Source organism: Monodelphis domestica, chromosome 2 (assembly GCF_027887165.1).
Source record: "Monodelphis domestica isolate mMonDom1 chromosome 2, mMonDom1.pri, whole genome shotgun sequence".
NCBI classification, from domain to species: domain Eukaryota; kingdom Metazoa; phylum Chordata; class Mammalia; order Didelphimorphia; family Didelphidae; genus Monodelphis; species Monodelphis domestica.
Window position 1 is genome coordinate 484,963,807 of NC_077228.1, and position 18,483 is coordinate 484,982,289.

An 18,483-nucleotide genomic window follows, 5' to 3' on the forward strand; every position below is an offset into this window, starting at 1 on the left:
CCATTACTTAAAGTAAGGAGATCCAACCACACCAGTGATACCATATATCACAAAGCCTCCACCTGTATACAACAAGGACCCAGAAGCCACAGCACATATATACAATGGCAAAGACACTCGGTAACACTTTGCTGCCATTTTGAAGAGTTTATCACCAGTGGACATAATTGATCACATTGGGGAAAAGTAGGTAATTGGAGGGCATAGGAGAGGTGGGATTAGAGATAAAGCCTCGAGTTTAAGGCTCTTGGTGATTGGAAAAATCCCTCTTGAAATTCTTTCTCTTTGCCACTTTGTCAAGTCATGCCTTCAAAACCCATTTGAGACTGAGTGCCAGAAAGCCTTCTCTGAATAATCTCAACTCATTGGGTTTACTTTGGCACTTCCTTGGCCCCTGTGCATATAGTTCCTGACAGTTCTACTAGCCCCCACGTATTTGTGTACTGTCATCTCAAATGGAATCCATGAATCTTCATTTGGATTTGTTTTCTTTTTCTTATTAGTCTTAGAGCTCATCAAGAGAAGAGATGATGGGAGTTCTTTATTATCTGTTCCAAGCACTTAAAATTAGAAAAACAAAAAGGTAATATGACTTGTGGATATTGTTATTTGGTGGACTTTACCATAAAACCTACTCTTAAAAAAAAAACAAAACCTTTACCTTCTGTCTTAGAATCAATACTAAGTATTTGTTTCAAGGCAGAAGACTGGTAAGGGTTAGATAATGGGATAAGTGACTTGTCCAGGGTCACACAGCTAGGAAGTATCTGATGACAGATTTGACTCCCATCTCTTGGTCTGGCTCTCTATCCATGGAACCACCTAGCTGTGCCTCTACCTCCTACTCTTGTCCCTTAGGGTACCTGATTTATATACACCTGGTTTAAAGATGGGAAACTGAAGCTTGATGGTTAAGGAGTAGTCTCAAAACATGCAATAAGGCAGGAACAGAAGCACCATCATTATAATCCATTTTCTAGGTCTAACGTCCTGGCTCTGTTTTGGTTTTCACAACTTGGAACAGGATCAGATGACTTTTCCAGAGTTGGCCAGGCATTCATGGAAAGAGTTTCCAATGCCTGAGGTTCCCTCCCCGACCTGAAGGTTCTTCAACAGACCATCAGGAAAAAGACTAGCTGTCTTCTGAGAGGAGCCAATCCTACCCCCAAGAACTACAAGAAATAGACGGGTACTCACGCTGGTGGCGTACTGAATGTCCTTCCAGATAGACGTCTCTCGGGACAGGTCAGAGGCCTCAAAGAGGTTGTCCAAGATAACCTCCCCAATCATATCATGGCGGGAGAAGCGGTCAAAGTCGAAGACACTGAGATGGAGCTTCCGGTCAGCCAGCTCCTCGTAAGGAACAGGGAAGTGGAAATTCTCATCAAACGTGGGATTCAAGGTCTTACGATGCACACGGGTCTGCAGCTTGCACTTGCGGTCAGGCAGGAGGTAGATCTTGACGTAGGGGTCTGAGCTGCCACAGAAGTCCTTAGCAGGGAGGTCAAAGGCCTTCAGGATCCTCACGACCAGGGTCTCGTTCTCATAGTCATACTTCAGGCTGAAGTTGATCTTGCCACAAGTCTTGGCAGCCTCATTCTTGCCCTCCTCACCATCCACAGACTTTTGCTTGTACAACTCGGGCTTAATGCGGCCAATACTGGTAGGCTGCTCGGCAGCAGGGGGCAGGTCATTGCCATAGTCCACACTGGAGACATGCATCTGCCGGGGCAGGTGGCGCTTAAAGGAGGTGTGCCTGGGAGCAGGCAGGGAAGGGGAAAGAGAGGTTAGGTCTTCATTCAACAAACATTTAAGTACCTACTCTGTGCAAGGAACTGGATACGGAGTCGAAATAAGACAGTTCTTGCCCAAAAGGTATTGAAGACATTTAAAACCAATAAGCACATATTATTCATTTACTCTGTACATAGCAGACTGCTGGGAGCTAGGGCAGATACAAAATTTAGACAGGGTTTGATACTGCCCTCATGGCATTTATAGTCCAGAAAGGACATGGGACCTCTGCATAAATGACTAAAGCAGCTAGGTAGCACAGTGGATAGAATGTAGGCTTGGAGACAGGGAAGCTGGATTGAAATCCTGCCTCAGACACTTACAAGCTCTGGGATCTTTGGCAGGTTTACTTCACCATTCTGGGCCTCAGTTTCCTTATATGTAAAATATATATATATAAATGTATAAAATATAAATATAAAATTATATGTAAAATTCTGGGCCTCAGTTTCCTTATATATAAAATATATGTATAAATGTTTAAAATATGAATATAAAATTATATGTAAAATAAAGATATATGTAAAATATATGTATGAATATATAAAATATGAATATAAAATTATATGTAAAATATATGTATAAAATATTAATATAAAATTATATGTAAAAATAGCTATCTTACAGTGTTGTGACAGTCAAATTATATCTAATATATATTATATGTAATATAGCATATATTTTATACATTTGCAATTTTAAAGGTATTATATGTACTATTATATAACATTATATATTATATATATACTATTTCATATGTGTATAATAGCTGTACTATAAAATAAATATATATACATACTATATATGCATATTATATGCTATATATGTGTGCAATATATGTACTTCAAAATAAATCTATGAAGTCCTTTATATATTATATCACATATATAATATATGTACTTTAAAATATATCTATAACATTCTTTATATTTAATATGCATGTATTATAATAGATATCTATATGATGTATATATATAATTTAAAAAATATAAAAAGCACTTTATAAAGTATACATTATATAATGAGTATATAATATATATGCATTTAAAAATAAATATATAAAGCACTATGTAGTATACATTATATATGTATTTATACAAATATAATATATACATGTTTAAAATAAACATATACAGCACATTATATGTTATATGCATCATACAGTATAGTATATAGTATGTTATATGTATCATATAGTATGTATATAGTATAATTTAAAATATATAAAGCACTTTATATATCATATATGTATATCATATATGTAATTAAAATACAAATAAAGCACATTATATATTTCTATAATATACATAATTTAAAATAAATATATACAAAGTACTTTATATATAATACATATGCTATATGTTATATTACATGTGTATAATGAATGTATTTATGTAATTTTAAATAATTATATTTAAAGCACTTTGCTAACCTTCCAGTGTTATACAAATGGTAGTAGTAGTAATAGTAGTGGTATAAAACTGAATAAATGTAAAAGAGAAGTCAAAGAAATGTGAGTTTTTGAGGACCAAGAAGGGAATGCTCTTACCAACTGAGTGGAATTAAGAAGGCTGTGTGGCACAGTCAATAGAGCACTTGGAATCAGGCCACTTGTGATCTGCTTAACTTTTTTTCTTAATTTTAATTTTTTAAAATCCTCATCTATCTTTGAGTCAATACTGTGTATTAATTCCAATGCAGAAGAGTGGTAAGGGCTAGGCAATGGGGGTCAAGTGACTTGCCCAGGGTCACACAGCTGGGAAGTGTCTGAGACCAGATTTGAACCCAGGACCTCCCATCTCTACGCCTGGCTCTCAATCCACTGAGCTACCCAGCTGCCCCCTTTCTGCTTGACTCATGAAAGTAACTTAATTTTTCAGTATCCTTGTCACCTATAATATGGGTGTAATAATCTTTATATAAGCTATCTCAGGGGCATAGTGAGAAAATGCTTGGGAAATCACAAAGTCCTTTAGAAATGCAATTTTCATGGAAGAGGTGGGATGGTACAAGAGGAGTCCAAGTCTGGCTGGAGGCAGCGTTTGTGGCTAGGTGGGACAGTGGATAGAGAATTGAGTTCAAACACAGCTTCAGATACTTGTTAGCTGTGTGACCGTGGGCAAATCACTTAACCCTTTTTTGCCTCAGTTTCTCATCTGTAAAATGGGGACACACTGAAGAAGGAAATGGCAAACCACTCCATTATCTTTGTCAAGAAAACGCCCTGAACAAAGTCCAAAGGGTCACATAGAGTTAGACATGACTGAACAAGAAACCACAGAGGATGCAGAAGTCAGTAGCACTACATAAGTCTGGACAGACAAGGAGATGCCAGATTGTGGAGGTCTTGAATATTAGGGAGAGAATTTGAACTTGTCTCAATAGGCAGTAGAGAATCACTGAAGATTTTTTTTTAGCATGATGACAATAGTTGATCTATGCAGAAGAAAGGTCAATTTGGTAATAGAGTGAAATATGGATTAGAACTTGGTTGGGGGACAAGTAGGTGGCTCGGTGGATTGAGAGTCAGGCTTAGGTCCTGGGTTCAAATCTGATCTTAGATACTTCCTAGCTGTGTGACCCTGGGCAAGTCACTTAACCCCATTGCCTAGCCCTTATCACTCTTCTGCCTTGGAGCCAATACATAATATTGAAATTAAGATGGAAGGTACAGTTTAAAAAAAAAAAAGAACTTAGGCAGGGGGTTGTGGCAGGGAGGTGGGAAGACTTATTAGGAGGATATTGCAATAGTTCAGTTGAGGGGTAAAGAACCTGCACAATATAAGGAGATAAGCCAATACAAGTAATGACATGATAAGTGAATAGAAGTACAGCAAATTGCCTGAGTGATTGGAAGAGGAAGAGATGGATCCCTTTCATTCGGGGGTGGGGAGGAAAACAACATGGCGGAAGTAGAACCTGAGCTGGTCTCTGAAAGAACAAAAGGTTTCAACAGGCAGAGACAGGAAGAGGGGTTGGAGTTGGGATCCGTGCTAATTAGAGGGGATGCCAAGTGCAAAGACCTGGAGGTGAGAGAAGGGAGGATGAGACTAGGGTTTGAGAGAAGACGCTTTCAGGCACACACAGCCACAAGCCTTTCCCCCTCATTTCCCAAAAGCCAGGATTGACGAATTCCAGTAAACACAATTTTGTTCTCTTAACTAACCTGGTTTTTAAATGCTTTCAAATCACTTTCAAACATTCCTCTTTCAGGGGCAGCTGGGCAGCTCAGTGGATTAAGAGTCAGTCCGAAAGGTTCAAATCTGGCCTCAGACACTTCCCAGCTGGGTGACCCTGGACAAGTCCCTTAACCCCCATTGCCTAGCCTTTACCACTCTTCTGCTTTGGAACCAATATAAAGCATTGATTCTAAGACAGAAGGTGAGGGTTTTTTTTTTAAGTTCCTATTTCCTTATGGTTAAAGCAAAACATTTTGTGCCATCCTTAAACGAGATTATATTTGTAATGTGCTTAGGACAGTCCCTGGCACATAGTGGGTGCTTAATAAATGCCTGTTCCCTTCCCCCTTCCGCTTCCTTTGCACCTCCTCATAGGTACAGGGGTGGGGAGGTATGTACTTGAAGAAGGCCAGAGGGGAGACCCCTTACCTGATGGAGGAGGCAGGCTCTGTGGTCTGCCGTTGTAGCCTGGCGTGACGCATGATGTGCTCTTTGACAGACATCTGCACTTCTGCTGGGATGTCTGGCGATGTGTGGCTGATCTTCACGGCTGCCTCCAGGAAGCCGAGGGTATTGGGGTCCTTCAGCTTGTCGGCCATCGTGTCTCTGGGGCTGGGACTGGGGCTCTGGGGGGCCACCAAGGTAGGGTTAGCGGAAGAGGGGGTGGAGGCCTCCTTGTTCCTCCAGGGCATCCAACACAGCTTCCAAAAGAGAAAGAGAAAAACTGCCACCAGGGCCACGCCACACACAATAACTACCACAGCAAGGAGGCTGATGGAGGCGCCTACCAGCAGGGACAGGGCAGGCGGGGGAGACAGAGACAGACAGAATAGGGGGAAGGAGATGGCAGAGGGGACAAGGGTATCAGGAGTGAAGGGAGAGAGGGAGTGGCATTGGGAAGAGAAGCAGGGAGGGAGCACACATTAGGGACAAAGAAAGGAGAAAAGAAAAGAGTGGTCATGAGAAAGCTGCCAGGTCAAAAGGGAAAAAAATGGTTTTGCAGCCAACTCTCAATTTTCCGTCTTGTGGATTATCTGTAGAAATGGTTTTGCCCCACATCAGGCTGCCCCCATCTCCTGGTATACATCTAGGCTTCCTCCTCTCCCTGTTGGCTGGTATGTTCTCAAAGAATGAAAAATAACTGAATAATTGCCTAAACAACGTGTAGGCTCTTTGAAGACTGGAATTGAATCCTAAACATCTTCTGTGTCCCGCCCCCCTCCCCACAGTGCCTAGTCTAGAGCTCAGCATTATAGGCAGTTCAGTGCCATTTACTTGCACTGAAATGGGCTATCTTAGAGGGGCATACATTAAAAAAAGAAATAAGAACCCCCTGCCTTTTTTGGTGGCCATAGTAGGGATTTATCTGCTCTTTGAGATTATTGTGCAGTGGTTTGGATCTTCATTCATGTGGATAATTGAGAGTCTCACTGGAAAACCTTCTCATTTCGATGTTATGGCAAGCGGCCTGGGACAGTACCCTAGAGCTACTGCTGACCCATGAAGTCAGGCCAGACGAATCCTTCCCACCCTTCCTCCCATCACACCTCTGGAAGAGGCCCCCCAAAACTTCCCAAGGAAGAGGCTGGCTAATTAGAGTAGGGTAGAGAATGGAGGCTACCCATCGCACCCCACATCCAAACCAAGGTCACACCCACCACGCTTGGGACATCCAAACACCTGACTCCAGGTGGAAAGGCCAGAGGAGACCCAGGACAGAGGAAGAAAACTGTGCCGCTTCCCTCAGCCAAATCTTCCAGGCAGCACCGGGGCCTTATCAAAGAACACTGGCTTGGGATTTTTGTCACAACTCTGGCAAGCATCTACACTTGCTCTGGGTCTCCATTTCCTCCACCCTAAAATGACAGGATTTCACTAGATTATTGCTATGGTTCCTTTCAGCTCTAATATTCAATGAGTCCGTGAATCTGAGGCATTAAGTGAGTGCCTAAGACTCCCTGGGAGCAAGTTAAATCAGGCTCCAGGGATCTGAAACGAGCCTTCCTTAGCCCTAAACTTCCTCTCTTGGGGCCAAGCAAAGGGCCTCCGGTCTGCAAAGCCCATCAGGCAATTTGGAAGAGAGTTGCCAAGGTAGGTTTGTACATATGGTGTTATTACGATAGAGCACCGAGACAATCATAACCCAGCTATTACACAATCCGAAGTCATTACGTGAGGGAAATGATAAAAGAACGAACACATGGGCCACAATTCGGGGGGGGGGGGGCAGAAGAGGGCTGCATTGGGGCACATCTCCGGAGGACCTGGGATTGCTCCCCACCCAAAGGACTGTCCAGCAGCCTGGAAAGCCAGTTTTCTGGTATATTCTAGAACCCACAATGGGCTTTGCACCCAACAACAATCCAAGGGGAAAATCAGCTAAAAAGATGCCTTTATTGTAAGGAGTCGGGCGTTTCTAGATACTTCGCATCTGTTCCCTGTTACAGCTGTTCTGGATGAAATCCCTAAGAATATGAGTCACCTTAAAACACAAGGTATTTCTAGGACTTTGTTTCCCTTTGATCCTGCCTTCTTTTCTCTGATAATAATTAGAATTTTAATGTGAATGGGGAGAGTGCAGGGAATCTATAGAACACAGAGTGTATTTAAATGTTCAGTCTGACAAAAACCTGAATCCAGATTAATTGATCTGGGGAGCTGCTATTTTGAATGCTCTCTGACAGCCATGAATCCAGGCTGCTGCTCTCAGGCTGACTCAAAGCAAATGGGGTTTACTTATTAGGAATGATAACCCCAAAGTCCACACTGGTTTAATGTCAACCAGAAGGTGCTTCTCTGGGAGGACTTCTTCAGGGAGAAAGACAGAGGCAGGTTCACAAATCTCTGCCATGGGCAGGGTTGTTTAGCTCAGCTGTTTGGAGCTTAATATCAGAGAGACCAGGGTGATGGATTCTGTTCCTTTCAGAACATCAGAACTGAAATCTAGCCAGTCTTCTCACCATTGCCCCAGGTCACAATGGGTTTGGGGTGAGTGATGGCTCAACATCCAGGCCAGCAGGGGCATACTGAGTGCTACCGACAGGCCCTCCTGACATGAAACACGCCCCCCCCCCCCAGTGGACCTGCTACAGTTAACCCATTAGCACCCATACTTGCTTATGGGACACAAATAAGAAAGACCGCCACAAATCTCTCTCTCTCTCTCTCTCTCTCTCTCTCTCTCTCTCTCTCTCTCTCTCTCTCTCTCTCTCTCTCTCTCTCTCTCTCTCTCTCTCTCTCTCTCTCTCTCTCTCTCTCTCTCCTTTCTCCCCTCCTCTCTCTCTTCCCTTCTCTCCTCTCCTTCTCTTTCTCCCCTCCTCTCACTCTCTTCCCTTCTCTCTCTCTTCCCTTCTCTCTGTTTCTCTTCCCTCCTCTCCTTCTCTTTCTCCCCTCCTCTCTCTCTCTTCCCCTCTCTCTCTCTGTCTCTCTCTCTCTATCTATCTCTTTCCATTTCTCTGTTCATCTGTTTGTGTCTCTCTTTCCCCATCTCCAACTCTCTGTCTCTTTCTGTCCCTCTGTCTCTTTGACTGTTTGTCTCTGTCTCTGTATCTCTCTCTTTGTCTGTCTCTGTGTCTTTGTCTCTCTCCTTCTCTCTTTGTCTATCTCTCCAATGTCCTGGAAGCCAGTTTTTCAAACAATTATCAGGAATCATCCTAACTATCAAAAGATCTCAAGAGATAATAATTGATAGACTTGGTATTTGGAGTTGAGCCTTGCAAGAGTCTTATTTGAATCATTTCTCTGCTCTTTACTACCTATGTGACTTCAGGCAAGTGATTTAACTTTTCTGGTCTCAGTTTTCTCATCTGTAAAATGAAGGGGTTGGACCTTGAAGGTTCCTTCTTGTTTTAAATCTATGATCCTGTGCAGAACTGTGCAAGGCCTTTGGGGAAACCTGCCCTTTCCTGACCTGGTTGGGTTGAAAAAGGAAACCCCAGAAGCTTGAGTTTCCACAAATTCTACAGGTTAGAATGGATTAGATGACCTCTGAACTCCCTCCTAGCTCTGAAAGTCCATGCTTCAGAAAACCACCTAGGAAACCAGAGACTGACCTCCAGTCCTAGTTCTGCCATTAGCTAGCTCTATGACCTCAGATAAATCATCTTACCTCCATGGGCCACAGTTTTCTCCTATGTCAAAGCAAGGAGAGGAGATGGAGAGCATCAAGACCTAGCATTTAGACACAGGACTGTAATCTCTGTGATCTGCACTGGGAATGGCCTTTAGAATCTCTGAAATACCTTTCGACTCGTGGGCTGACACTGTTTGGAGTTCTGTCCTTGGCTCCAAATCTGGTAGAGAAGACCCCTGAGCCTGGCAAATTTCCAGGGTAACCAGAATCCTCAACAGAGTCTGCTGGAACCCTCAGTCCCCTGTTGCACTCCTAAAAAGGACCTATTTTCTCCAAAGGCTTTCAAGCCAACATCTTGTCCCTTTTTGTATCAATCCCACCATGGCCAGGGTGACAGCTCTCTTATGAAACCTGTCTATGGCCTCCCCCCCCCCCCCACTCTGAAATTACAACAGGTTATTAATTAGCAGCCAAAGCCTTATCTCCCATACTGACACCTCATTCCCCAAAGATTGGGCACCAGATGCCTTCCTCCCTTGGTGTTAGGTTTCATCATTGCTCTTATCGTTTGCTATTGTTACCATTTTTCTAAACCGGCTCCCATGTCAGGAAAATCCATTTTGTTACAGTAACAATTGTTCCTGCAAATAGATTGTAATTGAAAAGATAAACCAGGGAGGAAAAGCTAAAGGAAGGCTCTTTCTCTTGCCTTACTCTAGAGATGGGGTGGGCTTGGCATCAGGGTCTGTCTGGGGCTTCTGGGAGACCCTTAGAGGCAGATCCCACTCCGACACTACAGAGATAGTTAATGCTGCCTCTGAAGAACAGTGCTCACATATAGACACAGATACTCAGAAATGAAGGTCGATTTAGAAACAAGTTAGATAGAGATAGTGAGACAAGGAACAGAAATCTCCAGTTAGGGATAGAGATCCAGGCTCAGAGCTCAGAGACACACAATGACAGAGCCAGAGTCACAGAGAAATAGACAGACTCAGAGCCTTAGAAGAGTCATACAAAGGCAGAGACACAAGAGGCAGGGACCCACAGATATAGAAACATCCATACTGATCAAGGCACAATGAAAGACAGAGACCATGGAAGTTTTCAGAGGATGGTTCTGGTCCATGGTGAGAAAAAACTTGGACCAATACCATATAACTATGGCCCTCTGCCAACTGATGAGTCAAGAATTAAAGGCTAGGAGCAAGAGGAGGTCAGAGAATAGAAATTAATTCCTTGAAGCTCACAGAATCTTTCCAGGGTGGATGATCTCTACACCCCAAGCCCTGAAGCCCTTCTTTGGGGTCTGTCCACTTCAGCTCCCTCCCTCCACTGGGAAAGTGACAAAGCTTCAAACCAGCTCACAGACCATCAGGCAACTGGCCAAATGCCCTGTAGAATGGGTCAACTCTGGTTGCCCCTGAAAAGCAAGGGTGAATGTACGTATGTGTGCATGTGGGTGTATGCACATGTGTGTGCCCCCATATGAAGGGATAAAAGAGAGCAGTGGTGTTTGGAAGAACAGGGATGGATGGAGCTAGGGTGTTGTCTTATTCTGAGGCACTGAGACTCAGCTCATTAATAAAATGGTCCATTTGGCTTGCAAATTCATTAGAAGAGCCCAATGTAATTAAAATTCAGGGTTTTGGGGGGTTGAATGTTTGCTCTCTTTCACTTCTTTGAGAAATTCAGGCCTAGTTACCAATGGGGATAATTAACAGAGTCCAAACAGAGAAAGGGATGAAGGTTCCCCAATGAAGCTATGATGAGGGAAGACAATAGTGGACTAATTACTGAAACACTGAGCTTTATGACTGCATGCCTGTTTTCATCATCATTAAGGGGATTCAGAGACAAATAGGAGACTAATGTAAGGTGTTATATTTAATAGAACTCTGGCTGTAATTTAGAAATTATTAGTATTATTATTTTTGTGGATTGCAATGAGAGCTTTCTGTCAGCTCAACCACTGCTTGAAACTCTAAAGTTGGAGATCAAAGGGAGAAGCAGGCAAAGAGTGTGACTGAAAGACTGATGATAGAAAAAAGAATGAAAGAAAAAAGGAAGGAAGGAAGAAATTGAAGGAAAGGGAGAAATAGAGAAGAGAAATATGGAGGTAGGTAGGTGACATAGTGAATAGAGTGCCGGAACCAGAAAGACTAGAGTTCAAATCTTGCCTCAGACATATACTAGCTGTGTGACCTCGGGCAAGTCACTTAATCTTTCTCAGTTGAAGTTTCCTCATCTGTAAAACTGGAAACAACAACTTCACCTACCTAATGGGGTTGTTATGAGGATCAAATGTCAAGCACTATTGCATACTAGCTATTGCTAAAAAAGAGAAGGGAACGTGTAGAGATGGTGAAAGAATAATAGTCATGCCCCTCTCTATCTGCAATTGACATCAGTGAGTCTTTGGACAAGATTCAAGCAAAGATTTACCTTCAGAAGCCACTAAATCATAGGGTAGAAGTGTAAATCAGGACACCAAGAGCTATGCCTCTCCTCCTACAAAGGCTCCTTATTTAAATTCCTAACTAGATGAAAATGCATTCCTAAAAGCTTGCCTCTTTCTGAGGCAGGACCTCAGGGGCTCTGGGTCAGCTCCATCCATGACCATATCTTAGTGATTGTCCTGGTATGTAACACCAACCCTAAAAGGTTCTGTCCCAACTCCTAACTGTAAACAACAGCCCAACCTAGCCCCTGTGGACAGGGGAGAGGGAAGGAAATTAAAAACTTAGCTCTACTGTGGGACATTCTTAGCCCAACATCCCTTATGCTAAAGTAGGAGTTCTTAACTATCACCTATAAAGCAAAAACAAAATTTTAATAATGATTTCAACATAATTGGATTTTGTTGGTAATCTTATGTGTTTTATTTTATGCTCATGACACAAAAATAATTAAGAACCCCTGTCTTGAAGTTTCTACCACCTCTACGAGGAGAACAGAGCTTTCAGTCTCAGAAGCCAAGGTGTTCTTGAACATACCACTATCTGAGGATGGGTTCTAGAACTCTGGAAAACAAAGCTCCTTCTGGTAGAGAAATATCACTCAACCAGGTTCTCCAGGATCCTGGCACTAGAGTCCTTCTTACCTTAATTCTTTAAGAATCTATGATTTCATAATCCTGGGTTATTTTCTCTACAAGGTAAATTGCAACCCCTTTCCAGATTAACAGATAGTCTTAGAGAGCTGCTGAGGCCAAAAACAAAAAATGCTCATCCTATGACTATTCTGAATTTAGACTGGCTGGTCCTCAAACAATAGATAATCTGTCAATAAAGTGATACTTGAAGAATCCCTTTCAGCTTAATAAAATCTGCCAAAGCTTGGGCTCAATTTTGTGAACCTAGGATCCCCTCCAGGTCCCTACAAGGTGTGTATAGGATAGGATAGGCTAGAATAGGACTAACAGAAGTCTCTACTTCCAGAAGGAAAAATTGCAAGTATCTTCCTGTAATACACTGATGAAGCTTTTGGTCATAAAGTTTGGAAATAGGGGTGTGAGTTTTTAAATAAAATTGTTTTGCTTGTAATTTGCCATCATCAGCTAGGAAAGCATCTTTATACTAGAAAGGGACCAAGTTCAAAGACGGAGGTGAATAGGAAGTTATTTCTGGAGTCATTAGACAAATGAACAAAAATCACAAACGTTCTTCTCATTACTACCAAATCTAAATCTGTGCTCTCTGCTGGCCACTGAGACAGAATGAGGCCTTAAGTATCAGAGAAAACCTGAAGTGAGAAGAGATTTTGAGTAGGAAAGCTAAGCCCTAAGCAAAAATCAAGCCCCTTCTCCCAGGCACCCAGCTCTGCCTGGGGCTGTCAATGACTCAGCAGCCAAAGTTACCCCTAGGGGGAGAACTCAAACTTGCTTTCTGAATCAGCCGGGAGAACCATCCTCAGAACCTCCCCTTGTATTTACTCCTCTCGGCTCCCAGCTACCCCCATTAGTTTAGGACTTAGCCACGAAGACAAAGAGGTGATCTAGCTTAAAGTATCTGGCCACGACTTGTACATCCCATCCTCTGAGTGTCAGCAAACTTTAGTTCATACCCATCCCTCAGGCTGCCGCTAGTGCAGCTCCAACCCTCAGTGGAAGAAGGACTGGTTTTCCTCCTCTGTAGAAAAATGGCAGTCAATCATCCCTCACCTCCTCACTGGGTCAGTATAGAGGAAACAAGTTTCCAGAGGATGACAGGTGGCTTGGTGGAACAGGCCTCAAAAGGAAAGTGATTTTAAAAGGAAGGTTGCAATTGGAGGATCTGGGGGGGGGGGGTACTGAGAGATTATAGAACTGGTGGAGGAAATTGGAAGAATGTCAGGATGTTATTTATTTGTGGGATGGAGGTCTCCCAAGCCAAGGTATCTCCTTGCTCTGTCTACCAGCAACATAGAATTGTCTGGTTGTAAGGGCCCAAAAAGACTAGAAACAGGAAATGAGGAAATATAGTGAATAGAGAACTAGTTTAGGACTTGGAGGACTTGGGTTCAAATCCGTGACCTTGGGCAAGTCACTTAAATTCTCTGGACTTCAGTTTTCTCGTCTGCAAAATAAGAGGGTTGGGCTAGATGCCTTCTAAGGTTCCCCCCAGTTCTAAATTTATGATTCTATGACCCTAAATTCTATACCACAATCATTATTAGTACCATTACCATCACCACCACCATCACTGTCTATGTAGCATTATATGAGCGTTCAGCTTTACTTTATTGTCTAGAAGTTCTTAATATCTAACTTCAGTTCCTTCTGCAGCAGTATCAACCCATTAATGAAAGATTCAGGAGATAAAAGAGAACAGCGCCCCCTTCCACTCATCTGGGCTGAACTAAGCTTCAGCTGACCCAAATCTTCGACGCAGCATCCCCTCCCAGTACTGAGTGACAGATCCTAGCTCTCAGCCCCCTCGAGTCCTTTTGGATTTCTCACCTTTGACCCAGAGGAGCAAAGACAAGAACCAATGCCCAGGCTTGCACTCCCAGAGAGCATGAAGCAAGAATTCACCATCAACCTCTGCTGCCGAGGACTGGGCTCTAGGGCTTCAGTTTCTCCAAGAATGGGGGATGGGGAGTGGGGAGCGTGGGAATTAAATTCCAGCTTCTCTCTCTCTCTCTCTGTCTCTCTCACCCCCTGCCCCACTCGCTGGCTTGTACCTACCTACCAGCACTAGGCTGACACTCCTGCTGGAGGGGCCCTGAGAGATTTCCCCCGGTACTCCACAATGACCCCTGTCCTTCCAGGGGCTTAGGAGAAGGAAGGGGGGCTTAGGGGACTCAGACACATCTCAATTTTCTTTTTCATCTATGGAGAATTTCCCTCCACCCCCACCCGGCCGACCCCAGTTCCCCACTAAGAATCTGTGTTCCCCGCAGGTGGGGGCCAACCCCGAATACCCTCGCCCCTTCAGAGGCCCCCACCTTAGTTCTCTGTTCTGCTGGGCTGCCTCCCCAACCAGATGTTGGAATCCGGACAAAGAATCAACATCTGCAGACCAAGACTGGGGGCGGGGGTGGGGGTGGTGGTGACTGCAGGAAGCTCATCAGGTCCTTAGAACCTAGGTAAACGCCTCCTCCTACTCTAGACCCAGTGCCCCCCACCCTCCGCCTCCTTTCTGGCACCACAAAGTCCCCCTTGGTGTCGAGATTGCCCAGTAACCCTCTGTCGCGACTCCGATGAGCCACTGCGGCCGCGCGCCGGGCCCCAGCGCAGGGGCTCCGGGCTCGGGACTCACCCGGCTCGGGTTTGGCTCCGCAGCCTCTCTGGGGCCGGCTCCGGGTGTCGGGTTCTGGGGTCTACCGGAACTAAGGCACCCGGTTCGGAAAGTCAGAGAGAGGAACCGGCTCAGTCCCCGCACCGGCCCCGAGTCCGAGTGAGTCACGGAGAGAGCGCGAGCGAGTTATAGAGGTGGTGGTGGTAGGGGGTGGGACGGGGACGCGGAGACACCCTCCCCCCCTCCTCTTCCCCCGCCCCCCCGCGGGGACGGAGAAATAGACACAGCCAGAGAGAGGCACTGGTACACAAAACCCGAGAGCGAGACAGACACTCAACGCAAGTTTCTCGCTACCATCTGGGGGGGCTAGTTGTACCTCCCCGCAGACAGAGATGTGGAAATAGAGACACGGAGACAGAAACCTGTCTGCAACTGGGGACGTCTCTCATCTCTTTCGCTGACCTTTATCTGGGTATTTCGCCTCCTCTTTGTGGGGGAGACAGTAGCCCCATCCTAAAAAGAGGAGAAACTGAGGCACACTCCCCAGAGTTGCAAAGGGTCCCCGAACTAAAGCCGAAACTGTATCCACAGTAGGGGTTTCACAATTCTCACTCTAAATGAGGAAAGAAAAGCATCCCCTTCTCCAACTCCACTCCCCAGCACCCTACTATTCTGACACTGGCAAGATCCGAATCCAGAGCATGGCACCAAGAAATGCATCAGTTGTGTCCAGTGCAATCTAAGCTTTGCGCTTAGGGGAGGGAAGAGTTTCAGAAAGAGAAGCTCTAGATTAGGAAGAGGGGTTGTGGCAGGGTTAAGTAGGGAGGACGCAGGGTCGCCCAGTTACCTGTATCAGCAGAACTTGGACTCCGTTCTGGGGGCTGCAGCTCGAAACTCCGACAAGTCTCCAAGTCCAGACCCTGGGGGGGCGGCTGCCCCTGACATAGCGAGGCCAGGATCCCCAGTGCCGCCTGGCACTTCGCCTCCTCGGACCCCCCCACCCCGCTCATGCCCCGGACCCTCCCCCCTTCCCTGTTTAGTACACTGTGGGTTAGTCCCGTCCCACCCAGCTCCCTGCAGCTGCTCCAGGTCCCTAGCTGCCGTCGGGCTGGGGCGGGACAGGGCGGGTCCGCTAGAAGACCCTCCCCCAAACAGCCCCAAGCGAGTCACTGCACTTGCATTTCCAGTCTAGGCTTTTAACCACTTCTCTACGGGGTCTCCGCCCCTCAGTGAGATCCAGACTCCACAGAGAAATTAGCTCCCCTTTTCAGCACCCTCATTACGTTTAGTGTCTGGTTAGAGCCTTGTCCGAGTTCTGTGTCTTTGGGGGAGTGGGTTGGAAAGGGGGAGAGCCTGCTACCATAAAGGCTGAATAAAAGAATAAAGGGTGATTGAGCCCAGGACTAATAGGATCTTAAGGGCATGTCTTCCCGAGAGAGGAACCCATGGTTTCCAGGTCTCAATAAGAGCAGAACTGAGGGAGGGGCTGGGACTGCTGGGCGAGGGAAGTTGGTTAAACTTGCAGTATTTCGTTTTTAATTTCCATAACCCCAAGACTGGGGAGCAAGGGGAGAGTGGGGTTCAGTGGCTTTCAGAGCCCCTCAATCAGCTGGTCGCGTCACCCACTCGTTGCTATGGCGACAAGAGGCATCGGCTGTCTCTCTCCATGGCAACGGGAGGGAAAAGTTTCAGGAGAATGGGGGGGGGGGGGAAGAGACGACACTTCACCAGGTCGTCCTTTTTCAAGTTCGTCCCCCTCCCTCGCCATCGAATCGCACCTCATTTCCCAGGTGTCTTCGGGAAGCTTCACCATAAAGATTTGAAATGGACTCAAAATATAACGGGAAGGCTTGAGGTTAGACAAAACGAAGAACTTCCCTACAGCGTGAAGTGTGAGATGAAGCACCAGCTAGGCTGGCTAATGAGTTTAGGACGTTTCAGCCCTTGTAACCCCCTCCCTTTTTCGGGAGATAGATCTCTCCGTTCTGGAGAGACCCACTCTGCGGCTGCTTGACAATATAGGTTGGGGGAGGAGCTACTTTGCCCAGAGGCAGGGGCAAGGATGAGATGTGGTGAGCATCTCTTCTTCAGTAGAGTACGCTCCATTTTCTCGGAGTGGAAGGATGGTCCTGTGCCTGGCATTTTAGCCGTGGTCTCCACTTCCTTTTCCAGCGGTTGAAAGTCTTTCTTTGGCGGTAGCATCCGGAAGCCACGGGGTTGGCTTGTTCCCGGGTTGGTTGGGGGAGGAGGGTCTTTACTTCTAATTAACACACTAATTGGAAGTGGCTCGGGCGGTGACTCACGTTCCGGTGCTTTGCGATTCTCAGCGAGGGCTTTTGGCGGTAACAACTGCAAGCGCCATCTGTGAGCCCCTTCATCCCCCATCCCACCCCCAACCCAAGCGGACCCTTTCAAAGTGCAGGCTACCCTTTGTCCTTACTCCAACCCACCCCCTTAGAGTTCCCCAACTGGACACGCAGTTCCATCGCAGGGGAAATAGTTGGACTGCAGGGACCAGAGGGGGAAAAAAAGACTTCAGCTGGTTCTCGAGGTTTCCTGGTCCCCACTCCACGGGTCCCCACCTCTGTCCAGGGTGCTGATTATCTTTTTTTCTTTTCCTTTTGTAAGAACAGCATGGAGCTGAGTTCATAATGTTACTAGCTAGGTACGTGATGACTGGGAAGGGACCACACTTCTGCCTTGGCCCCTAAGTAGGGGTGATGGGGTGGGGGTGGACCGAGGAAGCATGGGGGAGGAATCGAAAAATTAAAAGGAGGTGGTTGTGCTGCAGGAGGATTGCCAATTCTAGCACACCCTGAAATCAGGAAAGTCTTCTTGAAGGGAAGGTTTGGTGGCATTTTACTGTTTAAATCCCAAGCCATACTCTGTGTGTGTGTGTGTGTGTGTGTGTGTGTGTGTGTGTGTTCAGGTGTGTGGCTAATGTCTACGGATTCCTAAGGCCTAACTAAGGTGTTAAGTGAACCTTATTTTGCATCCCTTCCACTTTCAGACCCTATCAATCCAGAGAAGATATTCAAAGAGTCACCCCCCCCCCAGATCCCAGCAAAGTGCTCAATAGATTCTTCAGGAACGAAGTGTTTGTATTTATGTAAAATAGAATTGAAGAGTAATTCGCCTCATGTTTATAACAACGCTAGTATTCTCAGATTTCTCCTCCCCCTCCTGAGTTACAGGGGAAATTGGGAGAACAAAGCCCTTGTTTTGCTTTTCCAGAGAGTGAAACAACACAGAACCACACCAACAGCCAAGGCCTGTGATGCAGGGAAATCAATATTTTGCTTACAACTAGTCAGGGAATTTGCATCTAAACAGAAGGCAAAGGAGCCTTTTCGGAGCAGAGCAGGAGGCAAGAGCCACAGAGAGCAGAGAATTAACAGATAATTTCTCATTGTTCCTGGATTCATCCCCCACACTAGGCAGCTGGGACCTGCAGTGTCTCCTGCGGTCACAGCAGCAACCAGGACCTGGTATTTCTCAGCTTAAATGGGAAAAAGCATTTGTCTTGACACTGCTGTGGAAAAGGTTGTGGTGCTCCTATGGTCATGTCAATAGCTATCGAATTTGCGATATGTATGTGTGTGTATGTGTGTATGATAAAGAGATGTAGACAGGCAGAGATCTCTGAGACAGAAACAGTTTCTGAAATAATTCTTGTGCGCATTTCAGAAGTCTGGGACCATAACATTCATAATTTTGT

At 45.4% G+C, this 18,483-nt stretch overlaps 1 protein-coding gene across 2 annotated transcripts in view; it reads right to left on the reverse strand.

Moving 5' to 3' along the window:
- Positions 1–16,360, reverse strand: part of SYT6 (synaptotagmin 6) — a 75,382-nt gene extending 59,022 nt beyond the window's left edge. The window contains exons 1-3 of one of the 2 annotated variants that reach the window (XM_007485176.3): positions 15,613–16,360; positions 5,403–5,757; positions 1,198–1,756 (exon numbers count right to left, since the gene is read on the reverse strand). In XM_007485176.3, coding sequence (XP_007485238.2) covers positions 1,198–1,756; positions 5,403–5,757; positions 15,613–15,775 — 1,077 coding nt within the window. In that variant the 5' untranslated portion in view covers positions 15,776–16,360. Of the gene's footprint in view, positions 1–1,197; positions 1,757–5,402; positions 5,758–14,786; positions 15,082–15,612 lie in introns of those variants that run through there. The other variant, XM_056819234.1, reaches the window with a different exon arrangement.
- Positions 16,361–18,483: the final 2,123 nt, after the last annotated feature.